Below are 25,693 nucleotides of genomic sequence, written 5' to 3'. Positions count from 1 at the left end.
GAGTCTGCTTCTCTACAAAACTAGTAATTGTTAATGGTTTGGTGTTTATCCTCTTAAAAGCTTTTCTATGACTAAGACACAGCTTTTCATTCATTAGGGCTTACAAAGTTAATATAGTAGTCTGAGTGTTTATGTTTATTGCAGTACTCTTGGAGAAAATTTTCCCAGAATTTAAATGTTTGGTATTTGTAACTGCTGATTTAACCTGTTAGGGTTATGCTCAGCATCTGAGCACATTTGAAGTAAGTGGTTTTAAAATCTCAAAGAGATAGCAGTATTGTAAGTCTTTTGCTTTTCTGTAGGATCAGCTTGTCCTGAACATTGAAGCACTGAGAGCCGAACTAGACCAGATGAGGCTAAGAGGTGCTTCACTTCATCATGGGTATGGTATTAACCAGTGAGCAGCCGTGTTGTCAGCACCTGTGGCAGGCCAGCTCTTGGCTCTGTGGGCAGCCTAACTGGATGCGGCTAATGGTGTGGCCTCAAGGAGCCTGTAGCTTAGTAGGAAGCAAGAAAGAAGAGTAAAATAACTCAAAGGTTAGAGCTTGGTACTGAGGAGACACATTATTGGCAGAACTCCAAAACACAGGAGGAGTTTTGATCAGTTAGTATTTGGATATATTATTCGAGGGGCCCAGCAGAGTGTGACACTGATGATGTAAGAGCAGGATGACAGATCCCAAGATCTCACACCACAGATGCTGGCACGGGTGGGACAATTGCAGAGCAGTTGAAGGCCAGCAGTGGCGTGTGGCTGTGTTTTCCGTCAGCCCTGGGAAAGTGGAACAGAAATGCAGAGCTGGACACCTGGACCCAGAGGAGGGGTCTCAGGGGACCTGGGGTCTCTCTCATCCTAGACAGCTGGCTCCTTGTTGCTCATCGCCATGGCCGTCTGCACAGCTTTTCCTGGAGAGCTTTCTACCTGGTAGGGCTGAGAGACTGAAACTGTTGTCCTGGAGTAGGCAACAAGTAGCTCTTGGGGCGGGCGAGAGCAGTGCCCTCCCTGGAGACCCTTTCCTGTGTGGAATAACTTTTCCAAATTGATAGATTCTGCCTTAACTAGAAGAGAGTTTATTTCCTTTTCTAATAATGATCATTCTTATTTTTCATGTTTCAGCCGACCCCACTTGGGCAGTGTCCCAGATTTCAGGTTCCCCATGGCAGACGGCCACACAGACTCCTACAGCACCAGCGCAGTGCTGCGGCGCCCGCAGAAAGGCCGTCTGGCAGCCCTGCGAGATGAGCCTTCCAAGGCAAGGTCTTTGTGTGAAATACCTCTGCTTACGTGAAAGTTAACCTACTTATCCTGTGGCTTTCAGACTGCTTTGGAATAAAAATGTTGATAGGTCATTGCCTTTCTTGCCCTCCTCTCATTTTCTATTTTCTGGCTAAGAGTTTAGCTTTTAGAGCATTTTTTAAAATAGGGTTTTGTTTTTGTTTTTTTTAAAGAGATAGGGTCTGTGTTGCCCAAGCTGCTCTTGAACTCCTGGCCTCAAGCAGTCCTCTTGCCTCGGCCTCACAAAGTGCTGGTACTACAGGCGTGAGCCATTGTGCCTGGCGTCTGTAGTTTTTTTTTTTTCTTTCTTTCTTTTAATAGGAATTCTTATAAAAATACAGTCATTTTTAAATACAATGATAATCATGGATTTAAAGTAGTGATTAAAAATGAGTAGGCCAGGTGCAGGTGGCTCACGCCTGTAATCCCAGAACTTTGGGAGGCCAAGGCAGGTGGATCACCTGAGGTCAGGAGTTTGAGATCAGCCTGGCCAACATGGTGAAACCCCATCTCTACTAAAAATACAAAAAATTAGCTGGGCATGGTGGCAGGTGCCTGTAATCCCAGCTACTCGGGAGGCTGAGGCAGAAGAATCGCTTGAACCCGGAGGCATTGCAGTGAGCTGAGAAAGCATCATTGCACTCCAGCCTGGACTCCAAGAGCGAAACTCCGTCTCAGAAAAGAATAGAATAGAAAGGAATAGGAAGAGGAACAGGAACAGGAACAGCAATAGGAATCTGGGTGCAATGCCTCACACCGGTAATCCCAGTGCTTTGGGAGGATCGCTTGAAGCCAGGAGCTTGAGACCAGCTTCGGCAACACAGGGAGACCCCTGTCTCTTTTTTTAAAAAAATGAAAAAATTAGCTGGGTGTGGTAGTGTGTGCCTATAGTCCCAGCTACTCGGGAAGCTGAGGCAGAAGGGTCCTTTGAGCCCAGGAGATTGAGACCAGCCTGGGCAACATAGTAAGACCCCATCTGTACAAATAAAGAAATTAGCTGGGCATGGTGGCATGCGCCTGCAGTCCCAGCTACTCTTGGGGCTGGGGTAGAAGGATCCTTGGGGTCCCGGGAGGTCAATGCTATAGTGAGCTATGATTGCACCACTGCACTCCAGCTTGGTCAACAGAGTAAAACCCTGTTTCTAAAAAATAAAAGAAGTAATTGAATACGTATATTCATCATTTAGTGAAAAGAATTCACCTTTGAACGTTTACCTTCTTTCTTTGGTCTGTTCAGCAGCATTTATTTCAATACATGTAAGTATAATTTTAGCCCCCATAGTCACTCAACAACTAGTTTGGGCCAGGCCCCATTACAGACTGTAGAGACCTAGGGCTGCAGCGGTGTGTATTTAAACAGGAAGAATGCCTGCATCCCAGAGGACACAAACAGTTGACATATAAAGTCTGGTAGTGTGTGTTTGTTGACTATTGGTGTGTAACAAATTACTACGGAGCTCAGTGGCTTAAAACAGTGAACATTTCATAGTTCACAGCTCCTGTGAGCGCAGGAGCAGCAGAGCAGGACAGTCCTGGCTCAATCTGGCAAGACTGGAGCCGCAGAAAAACCCAGCTGGGGCAGGAGGCCTCGGGGCCATCACCCACCACTTGGATCTGGCCACCGGGGCTGCTCTGTGGTCCTTGCATTGTGATGCAAGCAGCCCGTACTTTAGGAGAGGGCGAGAAGAAAGTCCCACAGCCTTTCCAGTCCTGGTCTTGGATGCTGCAACCTTCACTTCCTCTCTATTCTGTTCATTTGAGTGAGGCGCTAAGTCTTGCCCACACTCAGGGTTTGGGGTGAGAATCACCCTCCACCTCTTAAAGGGACGAGTGTTAAAAGTGTTTGTGGACATATTTTTAAACCATCCCGGTATGTCAGATGGTAATAAGCATGGAAATGGGACTCAGGGCGGCCCTGAGTTGTGGAGTGAGCAGGGGAATAAGAATTTTAAGTAGGGAGGCCAGGGAGACAGTATAGTGAGGGTGACATCTGAGCAGGGATGTGAAGGAGGAAGGAGAAGCAGCACGTGGAACATGTTCAGTGTATTGTTATGGAATGCCAACAAAATTTGCTGAAGGATTGGATCCAGGGTGGAAGGAAAGAGAGGAGTCAGAGATGACTCCAAGGATTTGGGCTTGAGCAGCTAGAAGGATGGAGTCTGTTTCTTGAGATGAGGAAGACATTGGCTTGGAGGAGAGTAGGAATTGAGCCAGGGCCATGTTCAGGTTGACAGGATTATCAGCTGTCCAGGGGAGGTGGCAGGTTGGCTGTTGAATATTCCAATCTGGAACCCAAGAGAGACGTCTAGAACTAGAGATGAAAATTGAGGCGTCTTGAGCACATGGATGGTATTAAGCAACATGAGACAAGACGACGTCATCTCATGGGTGCCTGTGGATGGAGACAAGGCCCAAGAATGGAGCTCTGGGGTGCTCCAAGACCATGGGTGGGGAGATTGGGAAGGAATGAGACAGAGGCATGACCAGCAAGGGGTAGGGTCCTGGGACCAACTGGGCAGAGTGCTCGGGGAAGAGAGGAGAGCAGCAGAGTCCAACCTGCTGATGGGCCAGGTCAGATGGGAGACGGAACCACGGGATAGCTGGTGGCCTTAGTAACGGGGAGCACGTTGGAACTGCCATAAAGTAGTCCCCCTGGTGGGGAAGTAAGCACTCAAAGCTTGCCTGCAGCAAGGTCTGGAGAAGTGGGGAGAGGAAGACAGAATGGAGGCGGCTCACCGGGATCTTTTACTCTGGTTGGGAGCAGAACAGTGGAGGGGTGGGTGAAAACAGACCCGGGCAGGGACAGGGGAAGGGCCTTGGTTTCTGCTGTGGTGTTTTAAGGTGAGATGGGGGAGAAAATGTCCTTGTGCTAATGGGACGAGCTAGTGGAACTTGCTTATCCAGAGAGGGAGCCAGGGCTTGAGGCTGCTGCCCAGCAGGTAGGGCTGACCCCAGAGAGGAGGAAGGCTGAGTGCAGGCCTTGGTTTTGTCTCCATGAAATGGGAAGGTCACCGGCTGGGAGTGAGAATGGGAGAGGAGGTGTTGGGGGCTGGGAGTGAGAATGGGAAAGGAGGCATTGGGGGCTGGGAGTGAGAATGGGAGAGGAGGCGTTGGGGGCTTGAAGAGTGAGGCGGCATGAAAGAATCACACCTGGGGGATTGCGTGGGTCCCGTCACACGCACTTTACCCTCTGCATTCTGATGACGTACGTGATGCCTCAGTCAGACACGGCCACTCAGCACTGAGCTGCCCGTGCCGCGTACTCTGCCATTCTTGAGATCATCCTTGATTCTCTCAGTTGCTGCTGCCCTCCTTTCCTTGTTCGGGCTTGGTAGTAAGAGCCACAGGTAGGGCAGGATGTGGACACACAGGTTGGTTAGAGGGGACTCGAAAACACGAAATTTACAGCAACTGAATGAACTCAATTGATATGGATTTAAATCTTTTTTTTTTTTTTTTGTAACTTTCTGGTAGCATGTATAATTGGAGCACAGTTTTTTTTTTTATTAATCCATATTGGTAATACATATTTAGGGGGTATATGTGATAATTTGATACATTCATGTAATTACATCAGGGTAATTGGGATATCCATCACCTTACGTATTTCTTTCTTTACATTGGGAACATTCAAGTTATTCCCTTGCAGCTATTTTGAAATGTATCACCTTTTTGTTTTTTTTTTTGTTTTTTTTTTTTCTGAGGCAGAGTCTCTCTCTGTCGCCCAGGCTGGAGTGCAATGGTGCGACCTGGGCTCACTGCAGCTTCCCCCTCCCAGGTTCAAGCGATTCTCCTGCCTTAGCCTCCCGAGTAGCTGGGATTACAGGCATGAGCCACTACGCCTGGCTAATTTTTGTATTTTTGGTAGAGGCGGGATTTTGCCATGCTGGCCAGGTTGATCTCGAACTCCTGACCTCAGGTGATTGATCCGCCTCAGCCTCCCAAAATGCTGGGTTTGCAGGTATGTGCCACCACGCCTGGCGTGTATCACCTAGTAATGTTAACTCTAGTCACCCTGCTGATGTATCCAACACCAGGTCTTGTTTCTTCTAAGGGTATATTTGCAGCCATTGATCAGCCTCTCTTCATCCTCCCCCTCCCCACCCTTCCCAGCTGATTTTCGGTTTTTGTTTCTGACTCTGTTGTCTCCCAGTTGCGTATTTCACCATGGAAGTGCCACATGTCCATGTTAGGGGGTTAATATCACAAGGGTCCAAGGAATGGATTGTTGCCCTCCCCAATTTCTTAAATACTGCCTGCTTCATGTCAGTACCTTATAAGCATGGCTCATCTTTCTAAAATCTTTTGGGCTTTCATTAAAGAATTTATAAATTTCTGATAGATTTATGTTTCTACAACGCATGTTGTTACTTTATCTGCTGAGATTTGGTTTTCTTGGTTATAGGTACAGACTCTTAATGAGCAGGATTGGGAACGTGCTCAGCAAGCTAGTGTCTTGGCAAATGTAGCACAAGCATTTGAGAGTGATGCTGATGTGTCTGATGGTGAAGATGACAGGGACACTCTCCTCAGCTCAGTTGACCTGCTGTCGCCCAGCGGCCAGGCCGACGCGCACACGCTAGCCATGATGCTTCAGGAGCAGCTGGACGCCATCAACAAAGAGATCAGGTGTGTGCAGCCGTGCATTACACTCACCACACGCGTGGGTGTCTCTGAGGAATCTCATCCTGCCTGGAAAAGTCTGGATGAAATACTATTGACATTTCTAAGTGTTCCATAATAATAGAACTTACTTAACTTCTGTTTTAAGAATTTTAAGTACTGAAATTGCCCTTGAATATAAAATTCAAGTAACCAGGGCACTCTCCCCACAGTCACGGCACTGGTACCTTTCTGTAGAACATTGTGGGACGTGAGAGGTGTTCAGTCCTTCCCCTGAGAACCTCGCCACATAGCTGGCGGGTGCCTGAAGGGGCTCTGGGCCCGCCCGGCTCCCACTGCCATCCTGAGAGTTGCACCTGGAAGGCCATGTGAGCTGAACACATCTGGAGGAGGCCGATCGGCCTACCTTCCTGACCCGGGGTGCAGATGAAAGGTGTGCACGGCGGTGGGCTGGGAAGAGATGACAGACTGAAGCCTGCCTTGGATGAACAGCCTCCACAGGCCAGTGCCACTCACTAGAGAGACCAGTGCTCAGAACACGTGCATGCCAGAGTGGACATACAGGGTGGGAAGGGAGAGGGAGGGTTGCTTATCAACCCCCTTCTGGTCTGAGTGTCCCTCCTTGACCCTGAACCCTGAAAGGAGCGCGTCGCTGTCACCTGCCATGTATGCAGCCTCCTGCACAGAAGAGGCTGTGTGTAGTGCGTCCGTTAGCCTCACATGTTCAGGTCCCATCACACAGTGGCCTGGCACAGAACACTGGAGCTCTTCAGGAGTGCACGCTCCACTCCAGTGTGCCTTTCCCTGTGTGAAGTTAACACGGACAGTGAGTGCTCAGAGTGCAGGTTTGCCCTCTAGTCTCATCAGTATTTTGAAGGGTTTTCTTTAGCAACTTTAGCAGTTACAATGCAGAACTTCCAAAATGGGCCAACTGTAGAATGGAATCCAAGAATTGCTTTTATATTGACAAAGAGACCGGTAAACCCTGCCCACGCTGGCTTGGCCTAGGGACACAGCAGTGTGACTAGGGGGTGCCTGGGATCTATCCCCCGGGCCCTGATCTGACGTGCCACTTGGCCAGCCTGAATCCAAATGAGGAACAGTTGTGTGCGTGGAGTCCTGTGGCGGGTCTGGGTGGGGTGCTGCCAGGACTTGGTTGTGAAGTTTATGCGGGTAGAGGTGCCAGTCCTGGTCAGAGAGAACAGGAGGTAAAGAAGAGAAGGTTAAGAGAAACATCAACAAGAGCTGTATTACTCCAGCTTTTTTTTGATTAAGAAGAAAAAAAATAGGGCTGTATGTTCTGAGGTAAGAAGTTGGTGTGCTGCCTGTGTTTTTGACTTTGTAAACTCCCATTTCATGTGCCACGTTGAAAACTGGTGAAGAGGCCCCTGCAGCAATCTGTTGCCAGGCATGGGGGCCCTTTGAAGGAGGAGGTGCAAAATAATACGATGAAGTGTTCAGAAAGATAGTCTTTCCTCATCATTATGTGAGCTGGGAAAGGATTATATACCTTTTGTTTTTATTTTTTATAATGTATTACTAGATAAAAGTGCTTCCTCTTTATGCAGAAAGTTGACCTGGTGTAAATGTTCTGTCCACTGACTTGTGGATTTTCTTCTATGAATAATGATTAGAAATGTAATTAGAGCTTTAATTGGAAGGATTATTGCAAGGTTTCTATATTTTAATACTAGAACAATTATTACTGGCACAGTCAAATATTAAAACTGCTGTCTAGTGATCCACTCTAGGATAGAGGAGCATTAATCTTGAATTCCAAATTAATGTAGCATGGTTGGCATGAATCCAGAAATTTAGATGAGGATGGTAGAGAATCCCATCTGATAACACTCTGGTTCAGATTTAAACTGAGAAAAAAAAAAAAAAAAAAAAAAAAAAACCTCAGTATTTTCATTTAATCTAAACGGTTAAGTGTTTGGAAACTCCTAATTGCTTTGTGGATCTGTTCTTTATATTAGAGTTCCTGATTTCCAGTTGAAGAAATCCGTAGAAGTCTTCAGCTTTGCTCTAAGAATAGGGGAGATAAGGGTCATAAAATTTTAAAATATTGCTCAGTAAGGAAACTATTAATTGCAACCATAGGAAAAATTGCCATCCAGCCTTCTCCAAAATTTTAGTGTAAATAAGTAAAATCAAATATGAATGATATCGAGAACCAACAAGACTCAATGGAAGTTTTACTTTTTGTTGTTGTAAGATGTAGTACATTAAAAAAGATTGAGGCCAGTGTGGTTGGTGGCTTATGTCCCACCACTTTGGGAGGAGGCTGAGGTTGGAGGATGGCTTGAAGCCAGGAGTTTGAGACCAGCCTTGGCAACGTAGGAAGACCTCGTCTCTACAAAATTTTTTAAAAAATGAGCCAGGCGTGGTGGTGCATACCTGTTGCCCCAGCTACTTGGGAGGCTGAGGCAGGAGGATCCCTTGAGCCCAGGAGTTCGAGGCTGCAGTGAGCTGTGATCATGCTACTGTACTCCAGCCAGGATGAGAGAGTGAGACTGTGTCTCAAAAAATATAAAAATTAGACCAGCCGCAGTGGCTCACGCCTGTAATCCCAGCACTTTGGGAGGCTGAGGCGGGCAGATCACAAGGTCAGAAGTTCGAGACCAGTCTGGCCAACATGGTGAAACTAAAAATACAAAAAATTAGCCGGGCATGGTGATGCATGCCTGTAATCGCAGCTACTTGGGAGGCTGAGGCAGGAGAATTATTTGAACCCAGGAGGCGGAGGTTGCAGTGAGCTGAGATCGCGCCATTGCACTCTAGCCTGGGCAACAGAGCGAGACTCCATCTCAAAACAAACAAACAAAAACATAAAAATTTAAAAAGAGTAGGACATTTTTGCTGAAGTGTTCATTGAGCAAGTTATTATTGGAGTTTACTCATAGTAATACAGAGTATAAGCATGGTTTTTCTCATGCAAACACATTAATCTGTTTGCCAAAACGGGAGGACTGACTGCTTTTGTTTTATTTTAGGTTGATTCAGGAAGAAAAAGAAAACACAGAGCAGCGGGCAGAGGAGATTGAAAGTCGAGTTGGCAGTGGAAGTCTAGACAATCTTGGTCGTTTTAGATCAATGAGCTCCATTCCCCCGTACCCTGCTTCCTCGCTTGCTAGCTCCTCCCCTCCGGGCAGTGGGCGCTCCACCCCACGAAGGATCCCTCACAGCCCAGCCCGGGAAGTGGACAGACTGGGCGTCATGACCCTTGTACGTATCTGCCCTTTCCCTGCTGTGGCTGCCCTCAGCATACCTGTATGAAATTTTGGACACTACAAATCTACCCACAAGAAAATCAAGTACATTCATTATTCTAAGAGGTTCAAGATTATAAAAACTAGTTACTATTTAATCATTCAATTATGACAAACTAATTTTAACATTTGGGGCTGGGCGTGGTGGCTCATGCCTGTGATTCCTCACACTTTGGGAGACTGAGGTGGGCAGATCAGTTGAGCCCAGGAGGTCAAAACCAGCTGGGCAACATGGCAAAACCCTGTCTTTACAAAAAGTAGCTGGGCATGGTGGTGTATGCCTGTAGTCCCAGCTACTCTGGAGGCTGAGGTGGGAGGATCACCTGAGCCCAGGAGGTCGAGGCTACAGTGAGCCATGATTGCATCACTGCCCTCCAGCCTGGGCAGCAGAGTGAGACCCTATCTCAAAACAAATCCCAAAAAACATAAAAAAATTTTTTTAATATTTGGATGACCAGGCTAGCATGCCACCATTTGTTTGTGTGACATTAGGCATGACAACTGTGCAAAAGTACAGCAGCCAGAAGGGGAAATATTTTCTGTTTTCTAGGAAAAACCACTTAGCAAAAGTAAATAAAGGCAGACATCAGAGCATATGGGAAAATGTACAAAGGGAGTCAGTGCATTTCTTTCTTTTTGTAGTGCCCAACCAGCTTCCAGGGCATCTACTACCAAAGAAAAAAAAAAGGGAAAAAATGCAAAATGGGTTCTGCATGTGAAGCCATGAACAAGCCAGCTGCTTCATGGCTCCCTAAGGAAGCAGATGGGCTTCTTCCCTTCGCAGCTTAGGGTCACCTCTCACCTGGAAATGCGATGACTTTCTGGTGTTTGGTGTTTGCAGAGTGTGCAGGTCTGAGGAATGTTTAAAACTTTCCTGTGGGCCTGGCACGGTGTCTCACGCCTGTAATCCCAGCAAGTTTGGGAGGTCAAGGTAGGAGGATTGCTTGAGCTAGGAGTTAAGAGACCAGCCTGGGCAACATAATGAGAACCCCATCTTTATTTAAAAAAAACAAAAACAAAAAACTATCTTGTATATTTAGGATTTGTCAGTGTGTTGTCAATGAAATATTTCATAATTAGATGATTTGCTTTTTAACTGCGCTTCTATCATATTTTTTCCCGTTACCATCTATTTTCACTTTTAGTTGTGTTGTTAGCCAGCATGCAATTCAATTGACGGTGAGTCATTTTAGTGGCATATGAGGTGGTAACTAGTCCATTTTGCAGTGTTTTGAAATACTGTTTTTATAATTTACATCATCTAATTAGGTAATATTTTAAACTCTTTGACTGTTTTATTTGTGGTTTTGTGCTTATTTCTGTCCAGAGAATTTGTAAAAACAGTTGTGTATATGTATATATTTTTTCTGGTTTTGTAATTCTGTATGCTGGCTGACAGTCTCTATGCTTCCGTCATTGGTTTTGATTTCCTGTCATCCTTTTGTTTTATTATTTTAGCCATCTCCAGATTCATTTTTAATCCAGACCTCAGGTCCCCATCAGTCTGTAGTTTACTCATCCACCTCCCCTCCCAGTTCCACCCCATGCTATAGCGATTCTTCACAGCATGCTCAGGTAACCCCGCAACTGTGTGTGTTCGATCATGTGTGAGTCTGTGCTGTGATGACTTTATTAATGGGTTGCCTTTTTCTTAGTTAAAAGTATCTTTTTCTCAATGATAATAAATTTAAATTAGTGTATTACTATATAGTAAGTATGGATACAGGCAAGACATAGGTGTTTAAGAGTGTTTTTACTCAAGTTATGTAGGATTTCTGTAATTCGTAAGTGTTTCCTACATAAATAATCTATCTAAGCATAGAATTAATGGAAGCTGTTTACGCAGACAGTATGCTTTCTGGTTCTGATGATTGTATTCAAGACTGTAAATCTCATCAGCTTGTTGAATCTCATCAGCTACTGTCTCTAATAGGTTATTTTTAAATTAAAATATCTTACTTGAATCATAGGATGGATGTAAAGATTCTACCTAACATTATGCTAGCTTTTGTTCTTATATATTTTCACAGGATACCTTGCTTTAAGCAATAACTTTATTTTTGAGAAGTGGTAAATCAAATTCTAGGTAAGGATTTTACATTAATGTCCAACAGGTGATTAACTAAAAGTAGGTTTGTTCAGTTTTATAATTGGTATTGCAGTAACTTCCTCATCAGTTGGAATATTTTAAATTATAACATGGATTTTATTAAAGAAAACTAAGTTATAGAGAGATTTGGCTTAGAATAGATGATTGTTAGGGCCGTTTATTATATAGAATGCCATATTTTAATAAAACACAAGAAATAGAATTTTATCTAAGTAATAATTTATAGTGTTTCTCTAGTAAACCTTTAATAACTTGTATTTAAATTTTTTGGTGAAAAAATGGTTCTATGTCCAGTTACATTTTCTCTAAATCCTGTGTCCTGTCATTTCTATTTTAATATATTTGCTTATACTGATCCTTGAATTTCTAACTTCAAAGTGTATAGTAAATCTGGTTTATCTTCATTTCTTTGCATGCATCTGTCAGCCTAGTGATTTAAGGAAACATCGTAGAAAGGTAAATTATTTAGTAATTTAACGTATCTTTGTATCTCAATAATGTATTGAAGAGTACCTATCATATTTTACATAAATATAGCATTATGTAGTTGTATAATAATGAATGGTTGGCTTTTTAATGGAAGTGTTTAAAGTGACCTAGCACCTTACTAGATGATGGTTCTACTGGAAATTAGTCCTTAGCGGTTTTCACGGAACTCTGGGACAAATGTAACAGTTTGCCATTCTCTCACCTTTTCAGCCTTCTAGTCATCACATGCTTGTTTATGGTAGACATAGTTTTAAAAATAAGAAATGACTCATGCAAAGCTATAGATTGTAGATTCGGGGGGACCCATTTTTGTAATAATCACAGCTAGCGTTGGGCTCTTGCTGTATGCCGGGCACTGTGCTGAGTGCTTCCCCAGTCTGGTACAGGCTGAGTGTCCCTGATCTGAGATGCTCAGGGCCAGAGGTATTTCAGATATCAGATTTGTTTGAATTTTGAAATATTTGCATTACACTTACTAGTTGAGCCTCTGAAATCTGAAAATCCAAAATCTGAAATGCTCCATTGACCATTTCCTTCAAGCATCATGTCAGCACTCAAATTAGAGATTTTGGAGCATTTTGAATTTCAAATTTTTGGGTTTGGGATGCTCAACCCGTATTTAATCCCCATACACACATCCCTGTGAGGTTACTGTTGTTATCCCCATTTTACAGATGTGGAAACTAAAGCTTAGGCCCCACAGTGCACAGTGCTGATTTGAGTTCAGATTTGTCTGATTTCAAAATCTGACAGTTGACCACTTCACCATCTAGCCTTACTTGCCTCAGATACTCTGACCTCCCTGGCAGCATTCCCACAGAAGGAGGCCCAAGACCACTTCTCTTTAGAGATAACTGGATTGGGCCTTCCTGTTCTCGAAGGAAGTAGAGTACATTAAGAGCAGATCTGCTCGGTGGCTGTTCTTTATGTTGACCCAAAATCTCCCCCTCATAACTTTCACGCTCTGGTCTGTATTCTGTGCCGCTGTCTGAAACCCGCCTGATGGTGCGGCGACTGGACAGCTGTTTAGATACCTAAAGGCATCTGTCTCTGACAGAAGCGTGGGACCTGGTCAGCAGCTGTCTGTGAGCTCTCTGTTGGGTGATTTAGTGAAACTGCTTGAGTTCGGATCCCAGTTTAATCACTGATGAGTTTGTGAACTGGGGTCTGTTTCTACCTCGGTTTGCTCTCCTGATAAGTGAAGATGATGATAGAACAGTGCCACTTAAAGTGGCATTGGACCTGTGGCTGGCTGTGGTGAGATAAGGAGCTTACACCAGCAGCAAAAGACACAGAGCACGGCCTTCAGTTCAGCTGACTTCTATTGGATTGTGTTTTTTTATTTTGTGATAGCAAGATTTTCTCAGTGAAGGAAGCAGCATGTTGACTGATACTTAGGCATGATAACCTGGCCCTGTTGGTCACTGGTAACTTCAGCATGCTGCTTGGTGGCTTTGAGGAGCCTAGTCCTCGGGTGGTTGTGAGGTTAAACCAGGGGTGCGTGCAGAGTGCCAGGCCTGGTGCCAGACCTAGTCCACAGAAGACTGTCGCCTTCCTTCTCTGTGTCAGTGGTGTTGGTGTGGACCAAGAGGATTTCCCTGCTCTCTAGTAGGCCTGAGCTGGGATGGCGGCGGAAGTCTGGCACGTGACAGCACTGCAGCGTATGGAGGAGTGCAGAGGGCAGCGTGTAGGGGAGTGCGGAGGGTGGTGTGTGGAGGGATGCGGTGGGCAGCGCTGGCCAGGCCCTCGGGGCTTTCCCCAGACTGTTAACAGCTTACAGCCGGCTGCATGTCAGCTTGCCCTGTACCCTGTTTTTGGTTTTGTTTTTTTAAAACAGATGATTGTTTTAACCTGAATTTTGAAACTTAAGCTTAATATTGATAATTTGTAGCTATGAAAGCCTTTCATTGTCTTGTGATTGTCACTGGAAATTAGGAAAGGATGCAGGATTCATTTGCATTTTAACTGTTAGTTGAGATTGTGTCCTAAATGAGCACAGCTCCATTTTGCATTGAATGCACTTGGTCCTTCCTGAGCCACAGTGGGGCTACAGTAGGATTGATATACTTTACACAATCCCATTTAAAAAGCAGAAGTTCAAACTGAGCCCAGTGGTACATGCTTGTAGTCCCACCTACTTTGGAGGCCGAGGCAGAAGGATCAGTTGAGCACAGGAGTTTGAGGCCGTAATGCAAAATGATTACATCTGCAAATAGCCACTGCAGTCTGGCCTGGGAATCGTAGCAAGAACCTGGCTCTTAGAAATTTTTTTAATAAAATAAAGTTCACCGTTCAAGTCTTGCTATTTATAGTAATGCTTGCTCAACGTGTTTTATGAAATCTAGACCCAATCAAAACCAGAAAACACAAATGTATAAGCAGGATCTGCCTAGACCCTGCAGGGGTAAGACTGTTCACTGTTGTTGCCACCATCCTGCTCCCTCAGCACATGGGCATATTCATGCTCCACTGCAAAAACAAAAAACCCTGGGAGTCTGACAAAGATCATCTTGTAATGATAAGCCTGGAAGTATTTTCTTTTAAGCCATATTGAAGAAAAATGTTTAAACTGCATAGAAGTGCTTCAATTTATAGTGTCCAGTCCAAACATTATTGAGAATTATGAGCCATACACATGTGTATGGGGGGCCATGGGCTGTTCTTATTTATTTTTTACCCTTTCAGACAAAAAAGTATTTGGCAATTTTGCCCAAGAGGTTTCTGCCCTCTCTAGAGTGTCTTTCGAAGTACATCAGGAGGTAAACGTTACTGCTGGCTCTTCATTAGTGCGAGTTAATGCTGTCTGACATTTGTAACGATATGGTTTATAGGTGTTGTTCGGATCTCTGCTGCCCCTTCAGTGACTGTCCCCATAATGTGCCTCGGATAACCTTGGGCTGCATGGAGGAGGCTGAGGATGAGGGGCATCCCTGTGTCCTGCTGGGCCCAGCGCACGCTCATGGGGAGGCAGACCAGGAGTCTGACGGCTCTGTGGTGCTGTGCTGCGTGGCCCTTCAGAATGGTGCCAGACTGAAATAAGACTTTCTGTGCTGGCAGAAAGCACAGCGAATCGATTTTCAAAGAAGTTTATGGCTATAATTTAAGGCCTGAGTTTTTCACAGTCTGCTATTAACTGACTTTGCGCTTCTCTCACCCTTCAGTTGCCACCTTCCAGAGAAGAGGTACGAGATGACAAGACAACCATAAAGTGTGAAACCTCCCCGCCTTCCTCCCCGAGAGCCCTTCGGTTAGACCGGCTGCACAAAGGGGCGCTGCACACCGTCAGCCAGGAGGACATCAGGGACATAAGGAAGTAAGGAGCCTGCAGCAGCCCCATGCAGAGCATACTTGTCTTTTCGTTTCCAGTGTTGAGAAATCGACGACTCTTTTCTTGAATAAAACAGTGATTTTCTAGAATTATCTATTAATTCAGTTGAGTGTGTTTACATGTTACACTTAGAATGCCTACCACTGCTCTGGGCTATAGTGAAATCCAGCAGAAAATGCATATCTGTTTGGGCAAGCTTAGTTTGGAAAGGAAGGAGTTAAATGATATCAGCAAGTTTTGGAAAAACTTCATGTCTTCAGAGTCTACAAATTGACTACTTTCTATTCTTGATGGAGAGTTTGGCAAGCAAATGACAGGCTTGGGATTGGAACCGCCCTCTAGGACAACCCGTGCCTTTCAGACACCCTCTTGCGCCTTTTGTAAGCTGTGGAGAGTTCCAAGTTGTACTTACCCATTTATTGAGTGTCCCCACTCAGGAAACCAATCAGCTGTTTTGTTACTAGTATGCCATCTATGCTCTCTTTTTTTTTTTTCTTTTTGAGACAGTCTCGCTCTGTTGTCCAGGCTGGAGTGCAGTGGCGTGATCTTGGCTCACCACAGCCTCCGCCTCCCAGGTAGCTGGGACTGCAGGCGCACGCCACCATGCCCAGCTACTTTTTGTATTTTTAGTAAAGATGGGGTATTACCGTGCTGGCCAGGCTGGTCTTGAACTCCTGAGCTCGTGATCCACCCACCTTGGCCTCCCAAAATGCTGGGATTACAGGCGTGAGCCACCACGCCCAGCCCTTTTTTTTTTTTTTTTTTTTTTTGAGACGGAGTCTCGCTCTGTCGCCCGGGCTGGAATGCAGTGGCCAGATCGCAGCTCACTGCAAGCTACGCCTCCTGGGTTTACGCCATTCTCCTGCCTCAGCCTCCCGCGTAGCTGGGACTACAGGCGCCCACCACCTCGCCCAGCTAGTTTTTTGTATTTTTTAGTAGAGACGGGGTTTCACCGTGTTAGCCAGGATGGTCTCGAACTCCTGACCTTGTGATCCGCCCGTCTCGGCCTCCCAAAGTGCTGGGATTACAGGCTTGAGCCACCGCGCCCGGCCTCCAGCCCTCTTTTTTCAAACTCCATTGGATTTCAGTTCCGTGCCAGGCAATATGCAGGGGAGGCCTGTATGTTAATTTTTGCAGTAACCCCTCAGGCAGTTGACATTGCCACGTTTCTCAGCTGAGCAGAGTAATGCTCAGGGCAGTTGTGGGAGCTGCTGGAGGGGTAGCAGGCAGACCACTGAGTTTTGGAACCTGATGGCGCGGAGTCAGGGCCTCCCCTGGAGGGAAGGGGAGCTCCGTGGCAGAGTTTCAGCTGCCCAGAATGGGTCTCTGTGCTGGCCTCACCGGGAGCATCCCTTTGTCATGCATGATGCACTTGGTGAGGAAGATGTGTGTGAAAGAGACTGGAAGTGCTTGTAGGGAAGTTTGCAACTGTTAATATGTGAAGTACCCTACAAGGACACATGGTAAAGATCCGTTTTCTTTCCTCAAAGCTCCACAGGCTCCCAGGACGGTCCGGTGAGCAATCCCAGCAGTAGCAACAGTAGCCAGGACTCGCTCCACAAAGCCCCAAAGAAGAAAGGCATTAAGTCCTCCATTGGCCGCTTGTTTGGCAAGAAAGAAAAGGGCCGACCTGGACAAACCGGCAAAGAAGCATTAGGACAAGGTTGGTTGGTTTTCCGCACCCTTCGCAGCAGCCAGGGGTCGGGGAGGAAGGCACTGCCTTCGGTGCCAGCAGTTCCCACGCGGTGCTCCGGCAGCCGTGTGCTCTCCAGGGAGCAGCAGCTGTGAAGGCATGGGAGCTAGAGAGCAGCGGTTTATGCTCACTTGCCACTCAGGGACCACATGTTTTCTGTCTTTGAGCATTTTTGTCTTGCGCATTTGCTTGTCTAGTCAGAAACTTAGGCTTAAGAAATGATTTCCCTCTGAACCTGCAAATATTCATCTGCCTATTTATGAAAACATAGAACTTTGTCATGCTGATTTTTACTTCTGGGCTGTTCTGCTTCCTCATAGCTGGCGTTTCCGAGACAGATAATTCATCTCAGGATGCCTTGGGACTTAGCAAATTGGGAGGACAGGCTGAAAAAAATCGTAAACTTCAAAAAAAGTAAGCTTTGTATTCTTTCTTCATCTCATTGAATGGTTTTCAGTTGTGCCTAAGCTCTAAGTAGTGTTCGTTAATTATAATATGTAGCTATGTATATATACGTTGTATTCTGAAAGCTTTACCTACAGCCTTAGTTAAGGCGTACTTTCTGGAAGATTTAGAGTGTTTGTGAAATTTCGAAGAAACTCACACTGGTATCCCTGTTGTCTTGGAAAGTTGTCCAACTAGGAGACAGGGTGGGTGAGAGTTGGACTCGGCTGCCTGAGCACTGGAGTCGGCCCTGGCGCCTGCTCAGGTTCGGTTTGTGACGTCGAGGAAGTGACTTAGCATCTCTGTGCTTCAGTTTTCTCATCTGTAAAGTGGGGACCCTAGTAGTACATACCTTGTATGGCTTTTATGAGAATTAAATGGGATGATATGCATGAAGTTATTTAAACAGTGCCAGCAAGTCATAAACAAGTTGTAACTGTGGCCACTACGGCAACTGTTGTTTCCCAGCGTTCAGGATTTGCTCTTCATGCTAGTAATCTGCCTGAAACATTTGTCATGTTGCATTTTTTTCTCTTCTGTAGATTTTGTACTTTTATCTCAGAGAGACTCCAGATTTTATAGCCTGTTTATTAAGTTTTAATTCTAAACTAAGTCTGCTTCTGACAATAAGCTGTAATATTTGGGATGGCTTTCAACAAAGGAGCACAGGCATTGTGATGCCCCGGGGTGAGGGCATGGAGGAATCGGGTTCCTGTCCCTGGGCCTTCTGGGATGCGGGGTGAGTTGTGTGTTGGCTGACTGTAGATGAACTAGATAGGCTGAGACAATGCCCGAGTGAGCTAACAAACGAAGAACAAAACTAAAGCCACTTCTGCAATAAAATAGGCAGTTTGTGTAGTCTGTGGGGTAAGGCCTGAGCTTGAGAAATGTGGAAGATGGTAACGCCAGGCTTTGAGACAGGGCGAAACTTGATGGGCGGTGTGATGACTCTGACTGTGGAAAAAATCATCTGGCCACTTTTAAGTGCCCTGAGAAACCAACGCTCATCTAGAAATTGGGGCCCAAAGACACTGGTTCCCAGAAGCACCAGAGCCTGCAGGGACCCTTTGCCCTAGAGGCCCCTTTGCCTTTAGCCCCCAGAGTTGCCAGCTGATTTTTTCTGTTGTGAAATCTGTCTCATTTTAGTTTTCTTTTCAAAGCCTTTATAAATAACTTTATTGATTATATTTTAGGTAAAATGCTCTTATGTTAACAATACCATGGGAATACTCAGGTTTTTTGGTTTCCTGTAAATGGAAATTTATAGAAACCACTTAACAGCAAAATCTGATTTGAACATTGCTATGCTTGAACTGTGTAAGAATGTTTTTTTTGTTTGTTTGCTTTTGAGACGGAGTCTCACTCTGTCGCCCAGGCTGGAGTGCAGTGGTGCGATCTTGGTTCACTGCAAGCTCCACTTCCTGTGGTCACGCCATTCTCCTGCCTCAGCCTCCCGAGTAGCTGGGACTACAGGCGCCCGCCACCACGCCCAGCTAATTTTTTTGTATTTTTAGTAGAGACGGGGTTTCACGGTGTTAGCCAGGATGGTCTCGATCTCCTGACCTCATGATCCACCCACCTCGGCCTCCCAAAGTGCTGGGATTACAGGCATGAGCCACCGTGCCCAGCCAAGAATGTTTTAAAATAACTTGGGTAATTGCCATTTGGCCCTGTGAAACTTAATGTTAGGACTAAACTTTCTGCCTCCTGGAAACATCCTAGGAAAATTTCATTCCTTAGAGTTTGCTAATGTTACTGTTTTTATTATAGTAAGTATGAGGAAGTGAAATAAAACTTCTGTCCTTTATGTTGTGCTTGGGATCCATGTGGAAGTTCTGAAATGTACCAGCTCCTTAGTGGGGAAAATTTCCAAGTACAAAGATTTATTTGTCTGACTATAGAGGGCAGTTTCATTTCTTTCACTTAAACTGAGATAACATTGATTTTAGAAAAAGTGCTTTATTGATTGATTGACTGATTTAGATGAAGTCTCTCACTGTGTCGCCCAGGCTGGAGTGCAGTGGCACAATTCTGGCTCACTGCAACCTCCACCTCCTGGTTTCAAGTGATTCTCCTGCCTCAGCCTCCCAATAGCTGGAATATTACAAGTGCGTGCCACCATGCCCAGCTAATTTTTTTGAATTTTTAGTAGAGACAGGGTTTCACCATGTTGGCCAGGCTAGTTTCGAATTCCTGACCTCAAGTGAGCTGTCCACCTCTGCCTCCCAAACTGTTGAGATTACAGGCGTGAGCCACCACGCCCGGCCTAAAGTATCTACATATAAATGTGAAAAAAAGTTTGCGTTTTCCGGAAAAAGTATTATGTGAATACAGTTTAATATTTATGCCATTCTTAAGAATGAAATTATATTTCTCAGAATTATTTTCTTCTTCTTAACCCCTGGTTTAACTCAAAAGTGTGCTTTTAACTGCAAAATTTACACAGCCAGATGCTTTCACTTACAGAGAATCTAAGGAACCTGGTGAGTTTGGTGGCAAGCTGATTTCAAGTTTTGTAAGACACAGCGTGGTGGGCGCATTTGGTACCTGGGATACGTGGTAGTGAACCCGCAAGTCGGGGCTGGCTGTCCTAGAGACGTTCATCAGCTTTGATAGTGCATAGTGATTCCACAGCACTTCTGGAATTCCCCAGGGTTATTGAAACGCCATCTCTCGAAGTAACCTTGCTTTTAAAGTGTTCCCTTTTCATGTTCTCCTTTTTGTCTTCCTAGTGCTTTCTCAGGGTAAGCAGACTCGGGAGATTTGCTGGGCTGAGTGTGGGCAGTCACCAGCCACAGGCTCTATGCTGAGCTTCCTGAGAGGATCTTTTTATTTTTTTATTTTTGCCCTTGCAAAATAAAAGAAGGCCCTTGCATGGTTGCCCAGGCTGAAGTGCAGTGGCACATTCACCACTCACTGCAGCCTTGACTTTTATTTTTAGTAGAGACAGCGGTCTCACTGTGTTGACTAGGCTGGTCTTGAACTCCTGGCCGCAAGTGATCTTCCTGCCTCTGCCTCTCAAAGTGTTGGGATTATAGGTGTGAGCCATCACACCTGGCCCAAGGATCCTTTTAGTTTTGCATGAGAAATGCTGATTCCATCCATTTCTCATCAGGGCGAGCCTACATCTTTCCTCAGGATTCTGCCAGTGTGCCATGGCCATGGAGCGTGGGAGGGGCTATGCCTGGGTCACAGAACCGTACTTGTGGTGGTGGTATTTTTTTATGGTTTTTGGAGAGGGTCCTGCTCTGTCACCCAGGTGGCAACTGTACCTGTGAAAGCAAGTCTCGTTCACTGTGCAGGGTGCAGGGGACTGAAAAGCTTCAGCCTTATGAAAGCAAGGCAATATATTTAGTTTGGATAGTTAAATGAAAGTACTTCCTCCCTATCCCTTACATACTGTGTGATCAGCAAAAACTCACACAAGCTTCTCATTATGAAAGACTTTACCATTATGCTATGTCTTAATTATAAAATGTACAACATTATTCACAAAGTCTATGACCTTTTTGCATTATAGCATTCTCAGTAGCCAGTGAAAGAGCCAAGTCTGAGATCAAGCAATAAAGGAGGAATGTAGTTGTTCATGTAAAGGAATAGCCCAGAGGGCCAGGGTGGAGTGGCCTCAGCCATCTCCAGGTTCTGGACTCTGCGTCCCCTTGACACAGGGGACTTCTTCCATGATGGGAACAGTCCCCCCAGAGAAAACAGGGGCTCTGGTGTTCCCACCTGGAGTGTCAGCCCAGGGGTAAGGTCCCATGTTTGATCTTAAAGATCATGGACTGGTCTGATAGGGGAGGGGAGCCAGGACACACACTGAGGCCTGGGCCCACCACCCAGATGGGGTCTCCTCTGCCTTCTCCCTAACTTCCTGTGACTCTTACACACATCCGTCTACCCCCACTGTTTTAACACTGTTTCCACTGTTGCTTCTGGACCCAGAAGCGTCTCCATTCTGGAAAAGACTTTATAAAAGCTAGCGATCATTGCCAGGAAGACGGTACTGCTGAAGTCCAGGACAGTGTACACCAGTCTCCGAGTAATAGAAGTAAAGAATTATTTTTTGACAATTATTTTTGTTTACAGTGAGTATCTATTACATGTTAAAAAATGAAGTCTCTGGCAGAGTGCCAAGGCTGAGCATAAGCTGGAAACCCTCCTGACTTGGCAGCAGTCAGATCCTCCTGCTCCTTGGCCAGGCCACGGACGCTCAAGGCCTTTAGCAGTTAACCAGATTGTCAGCGTTCGGAGCTTTTTCTGGGATTGATGTGGCAGGAATTACCTGTAGTACTTCCTAGACCCACCAGTGTGTGAAGGAAGCTCTACTGACTGTTGTTGAGGGGCATTTGTCCCAAGGGAACGGAAAGCAGGGTTTCAGCCACCACCTGGTGACTGGTGCCACGCAGTGCGCCCTTCCTCCCAACCCCTTCATTTCACGTCTTGCGATACCACTTCATACTCCTAAGAAAAGTCTGCTGCTATTGAAATGTATTGAAGAGCCAATGTCAAATTTTTAGAAATAAGAGATTCTGTGGTATGTCTTACAGAAATTATTATAGAAAAAATGGACTAAAAGCAGCCTAGGGATGTTTAAATGACTTGGGGATATCTTTATGTACAAACCAAATGTACGTGTCCTCTCCGTTACAATGACATCTTCCCTCTGAGGCTTTTTATTTTTTTAAACAATTAGCCTCTTTGAAAGCCTTGTAGGTAAACACTTGAGAAATAAAATGAGATTCACCAAGCTTATAGTGTTATTTCTCAAATACCTATGTTAGACAACATTATGTTAACCGTGGGTATTTAAAAATGAGGCATATAGAATATTTCCTGATCACATAAAGAGATCTGTGGCAGGACTGACGCCTGCCTGCCTCTTTGTGGTCACCAGTGACACATGGATTCTTGCATTCAGGATTCCCCTGCACTGAGAAAACTGTTAGGGTTTCAAATCTCGCGGGTAGGAGGCCTGTGGGTTAAGCCACAGATGACCCAGTGACTTGATTCAGCAAGTAATCAGCTAAATCGCAGTGTAGCCATCCACTGCTTGCCTGCTAGATTAGATCATAACATTGTAGTGTTAAAAAGCTGCAATATTCTTTTTCCTTCTTCCTTTGGGTGAATGCTAAACATTTTAAAGAGTCTCATTGAGATAGGCTGCTTTGTTTAGACCAAGGTGTGGTTTCCTCTTTCCAGATAGTTGTCTTCATTGTTTAAAAAGGGAATAGTGATTGTTTTCCTTGAATGTCCTATACCTTGGATGTGAAGGCTCCGCTGCTGTTTTTTTTGTTGTTGTTGATTTTTTTTTTTTGTTTTGATTTTTGAGATAGAGTCGTGCTCTGTCACCCAGGCTGGAGTGCAATAGCATGATCTCAGCTCACTGCAAACTCTGCCTCCCGGGTTCAAGTGATTCTCCTTCCTCAGCCTCCCGAGTAGCTGTGATTACAGGCATGCGCCACCATGTCCAGTTAATTTTTTGTATTTTTTAGTAGAGATGGGGTTTCACCGTGTTAGCCAGGATGGTCTCGATCTCCTGACCTCGTGATCCGCCTGCCTCAGCCTCCCAAAGCGCTGGGGTTACAGGCATGAGCCACTGCACCCGGCCTCTGCTGGTGTTTTTAAAGTTGGTAATAATTCTTTGATTCTGTAAGGAGGTGGGGATTCTGTAGAGAATCAGAGGGAGTCATTCAGTGTTTTCTCACTCAGGCATTCTTTGTAGTATGCACAGAACTAATGTGGAACGGATGGTGTTGATAATGTAAAGCTGTAGAAGATGAAAGGAAAATGATGAGAATTTATAGTCGTGTCTCAGAGTCTGTGGGGGATTGGTTCCAGGACCCCTCCTGAAGACCCAAATCCATGGAAGCTTAAGTCTCCTGTATAAAATGTCACGATATTTCCATATAACATAGGCATAGTCTCCCATAGACTTCAAATCGTCTCTAGGTTCCTTACAATACCCAGTGGAATGTAAATGCTTTGTAAATAGCTGTTGTGCTGTATTGATTTTTATTGTTTTTTCCCACTGAGTATTTTTGATCTACAGTTGGTTGAATGTGTGGATGTGGAAGCCACAGATACAGAGGGCAGACTGCATACTGTTAGACTTTTGCAAATGCTCAGAACACTTTGTTAACTTATTTTATATATGCATATAATAGTGGTTCCTTGATTTTGTTTTTGGTTTTGCTGGTTTTAATTTTTGTTTTTTAGAGATAGGGTCTCACTCTGTTGCCTAGGCTGGAGTGCAGTGGCACAGTCATGGCTTACTGTAGCCTCGGCCTCCTGGGCTCAGGCAGTCCTTCCACCTCAGCCTCCCAAGTAGATGAGACTACAGGCATGCGTCACCATGCCTGGCTAATTCTTTTTAATTTCTTTTTTAATTTTTGTAGAGATGCATCTTATTATATTGCCCAGGCTGCTCTTGAACTACTGGCCTCAAGCAGTCTTCCTGCCTCTCAGCCTCCTGAGCAGCTGGGACTACAGGGGTGTGCCACTACACCACGCTAATGTTTAAAATTTTTTGTAGAGATGGGGTCTCGCTGTGTTGTCTAGGCTGGTCTTGAACTCCTGGGCTCAAGTGGTCCTCCCGCCTCTGCCTCCCAAAGAGCTGGGATTACAGGTGAGAGCTACCATGCCTGGCTGATTTTCTAATTTTCTGTATCTTCTCCTTTGTAGGCATGAATTGTTGGAGGAAGCCCGGAGACAAGGTTTACCTTTTGCCCAATGGGACGGGCCAACGGTTGTGGTCTGGCTGGAGGTACATCCTTCATTTAACACGCAGTTGCATGGGTTACAGTATGTGAACTTGCAGTTGTGCCTTGTAGACTGTACCTCACTGTGCTGCCTTCCGCTTTCCGCTTCCAGCTCTGGGTTGGGATGCCAGCCTGGTATGTGGCTGCCTGCCGAGCAAACGTGAAAAGCGGGGCCATCATGTCGGCCCTGTCCGACACGGAGATCCAGCGTGAGATTGGCATCAGCAACCCCCTGCACAGACTGAAGCTGAGGCTGGCCATCCAGGAGATCATGTCGCTGACCAGCCCGTCTGCCCCGCCTACGTCTAGAACGGTACGTTCAGAGACAACCCCTGCATTCTTTGGAAACAGGGAATGCCTCTCTGAAGGTATCACTGCCCTGTTTACGTTGCTTCTCCAGTTCCTTAACAGCACATCAAGTATAGTTCTAATTCAAAATTTTAGCATCAAATACATTAGGACTTTTAATTTTGGGGGAATTGGATGGTCAAAGAAACTTTATTAAATGCTTTTATGAAAGATTGGCTAGAATGGCATCGTACTATAAAAATATGAGGTTTTTTAGACATAGAAAAGCAATTACAAATTTATGAAAATATGAAATATGAAAATACCAAAAAATTGGTAGAGACGGGAGTCTCGCTGTGTTGCCTAGGCTGGTCTTGCACTCCTGGGCTCAAGCAGTCCTCCCGCCTCAGCCTTCCAATGTGCTGGGATTACAGGCATGAGCCACCACGCCCGGCTGAGTTTATCAAAATTGAATCAGTCTAAGGGCCTCTTGAAGGAAAAAGTTAATATTTTAAGGACACATTTTATAATTGTTTTGAATTTCATTTTTCAGTTTTTGTGATTCAAACTGAATGAGTAATTAATATATATAAAGATATTTGTTAAGCCAATTATAGTGTGTTTTTAAATGTTACTGGAATATAATATACATATAGAGAAACACACATATGAGTGAACAGTTAAATGATTTGTAAGTCAGCATCCACTGTGTGGTCCATGCCTACGCTGAAAAATGGGATCTGACCAGGGCTCTGAAGACCTCCTGCTCCTTGTGAGGCGCTGCCCCTTCCCTAGGGGTGAGTGCTGTCTCCCGACGCCGGAGACTGCTCTGTTTGTTTCGTTCCTTATGTGGATAAACAAGACCATGTAGTATTCACTCTCTTGTATCTGGCTTCTTTCACTTCATGTTATGTCTGTGAATTCATCCGTATCATTCTATGTGTAAGCAGCATCTTGAGTAAAATTTTTGTGTCTAGTTCAGAGGACTGGCTCTTCCAGGCTTCTTAGAAGCACCCATTTATTTATGTATTTATGTATTTCTGTATTTATTTAAGTTCTGTAGTTTTTAGAGGCAGGGTCTTACTCTGTCACCCAGGCTGGAGTGCAGTGGTTCACTCATAGCTCACTGCAGCCTCAACCTCTTGGCTTCAAGCGATCCTCCCACCTCAGCCTCCCAAATACTTGGGACTACAGGTGTGCACCACCACACCCAGCTAATTTCTAAAAACTTTTTAGAGACAGGGTCTTGCTATGTTGACCAGGCTGGTCTGGAACTCCTGGCCTCAAGTAGTCCTCCTGCCTGCCTCAGCGTCCCTGAGTGCTGAAGTTACAGGTGTGAGCCACCATGCCCAGCCAGAAGCATCCTTTGAAATATAGCTGACATACTAGTAAGAGATACTTGTTATCCCACC

General features: G+C 45.2%; 1 protein-coding gene across 7 annotated transcripts in view; it reads left to right on the top strand.

Moving 5' to 3' along the window:
* Positions 1–25,693, top strand: part of PPFIA1 (PTPRF interacting protein alpha 1) — a 117,945-nt gene that overhangs the window by 70,077 nt on the left and 22,175 nt on the right. For 4 of the 7 annotated variants that reach the window (XM_030917190.1, XM_030917191.1, XM_030917188.1 and 1 more), the window contains exons 13-22: positions 303–382; positions 1,118–1,253; positions 5,682–5,905; positions 8,896–9,127; positions 10,630–10,746; positions 14,932–15,083; positions 16,589–16,761; positions 17,112–17,205; positions 23,917–23,998; positions 24,106–24,306. In XM_030917190.1, the coding sequence (XP_030773050.1) occupies positions 303–382; positions 1,118–1,253; positions 5,682–5,905; positions 8,896–9,127; positions 10,630–10,746; positions 14,932–15,083; positions 16,589–16,761; positions 17,112–17,205; positions 23,917–23,998; positions 24,106–24,306 (1,491 nt within the window). The remainder of the gene's footprint in view (positions 1–302; positions 383–1,117; positions 1,254–5,681; positions 5,906–8,895; positions 9,128–10,629; positions 10,747–14,931; positions 15,084–16,588; positions 16,762–17,111; positions 17,206–23,916; positions 23,999–24,105; positions 24,307–25,693) is intronic. The other 3 variants (XM_030917194.1, XM_030917192.1, XM_030917193.1) reach the window with 1 other exon arrangement.

The sequence above is a fragment of the Rhinopithecus roxellana genome, chromosome 15, assembly GCF_007565055.1.
Source record: "Rhinopithecus roxellana isolate Shanxi Qingling chromosome 15, ASM756505v1, whole genome shotgun sequence".
NCBI classification, from domain to species: Eukaryota; Metazoa; Chordata; class Mammalia; order Primates; family Cercopithecidae; genus Rhinopithecus; species Rhinopithecus roxellana.
The sequence above is the reverse complement of the archived record's forward strand: the minus strand, read 5'-3'. Positions and strand labels throughout refer to the sequence as shown.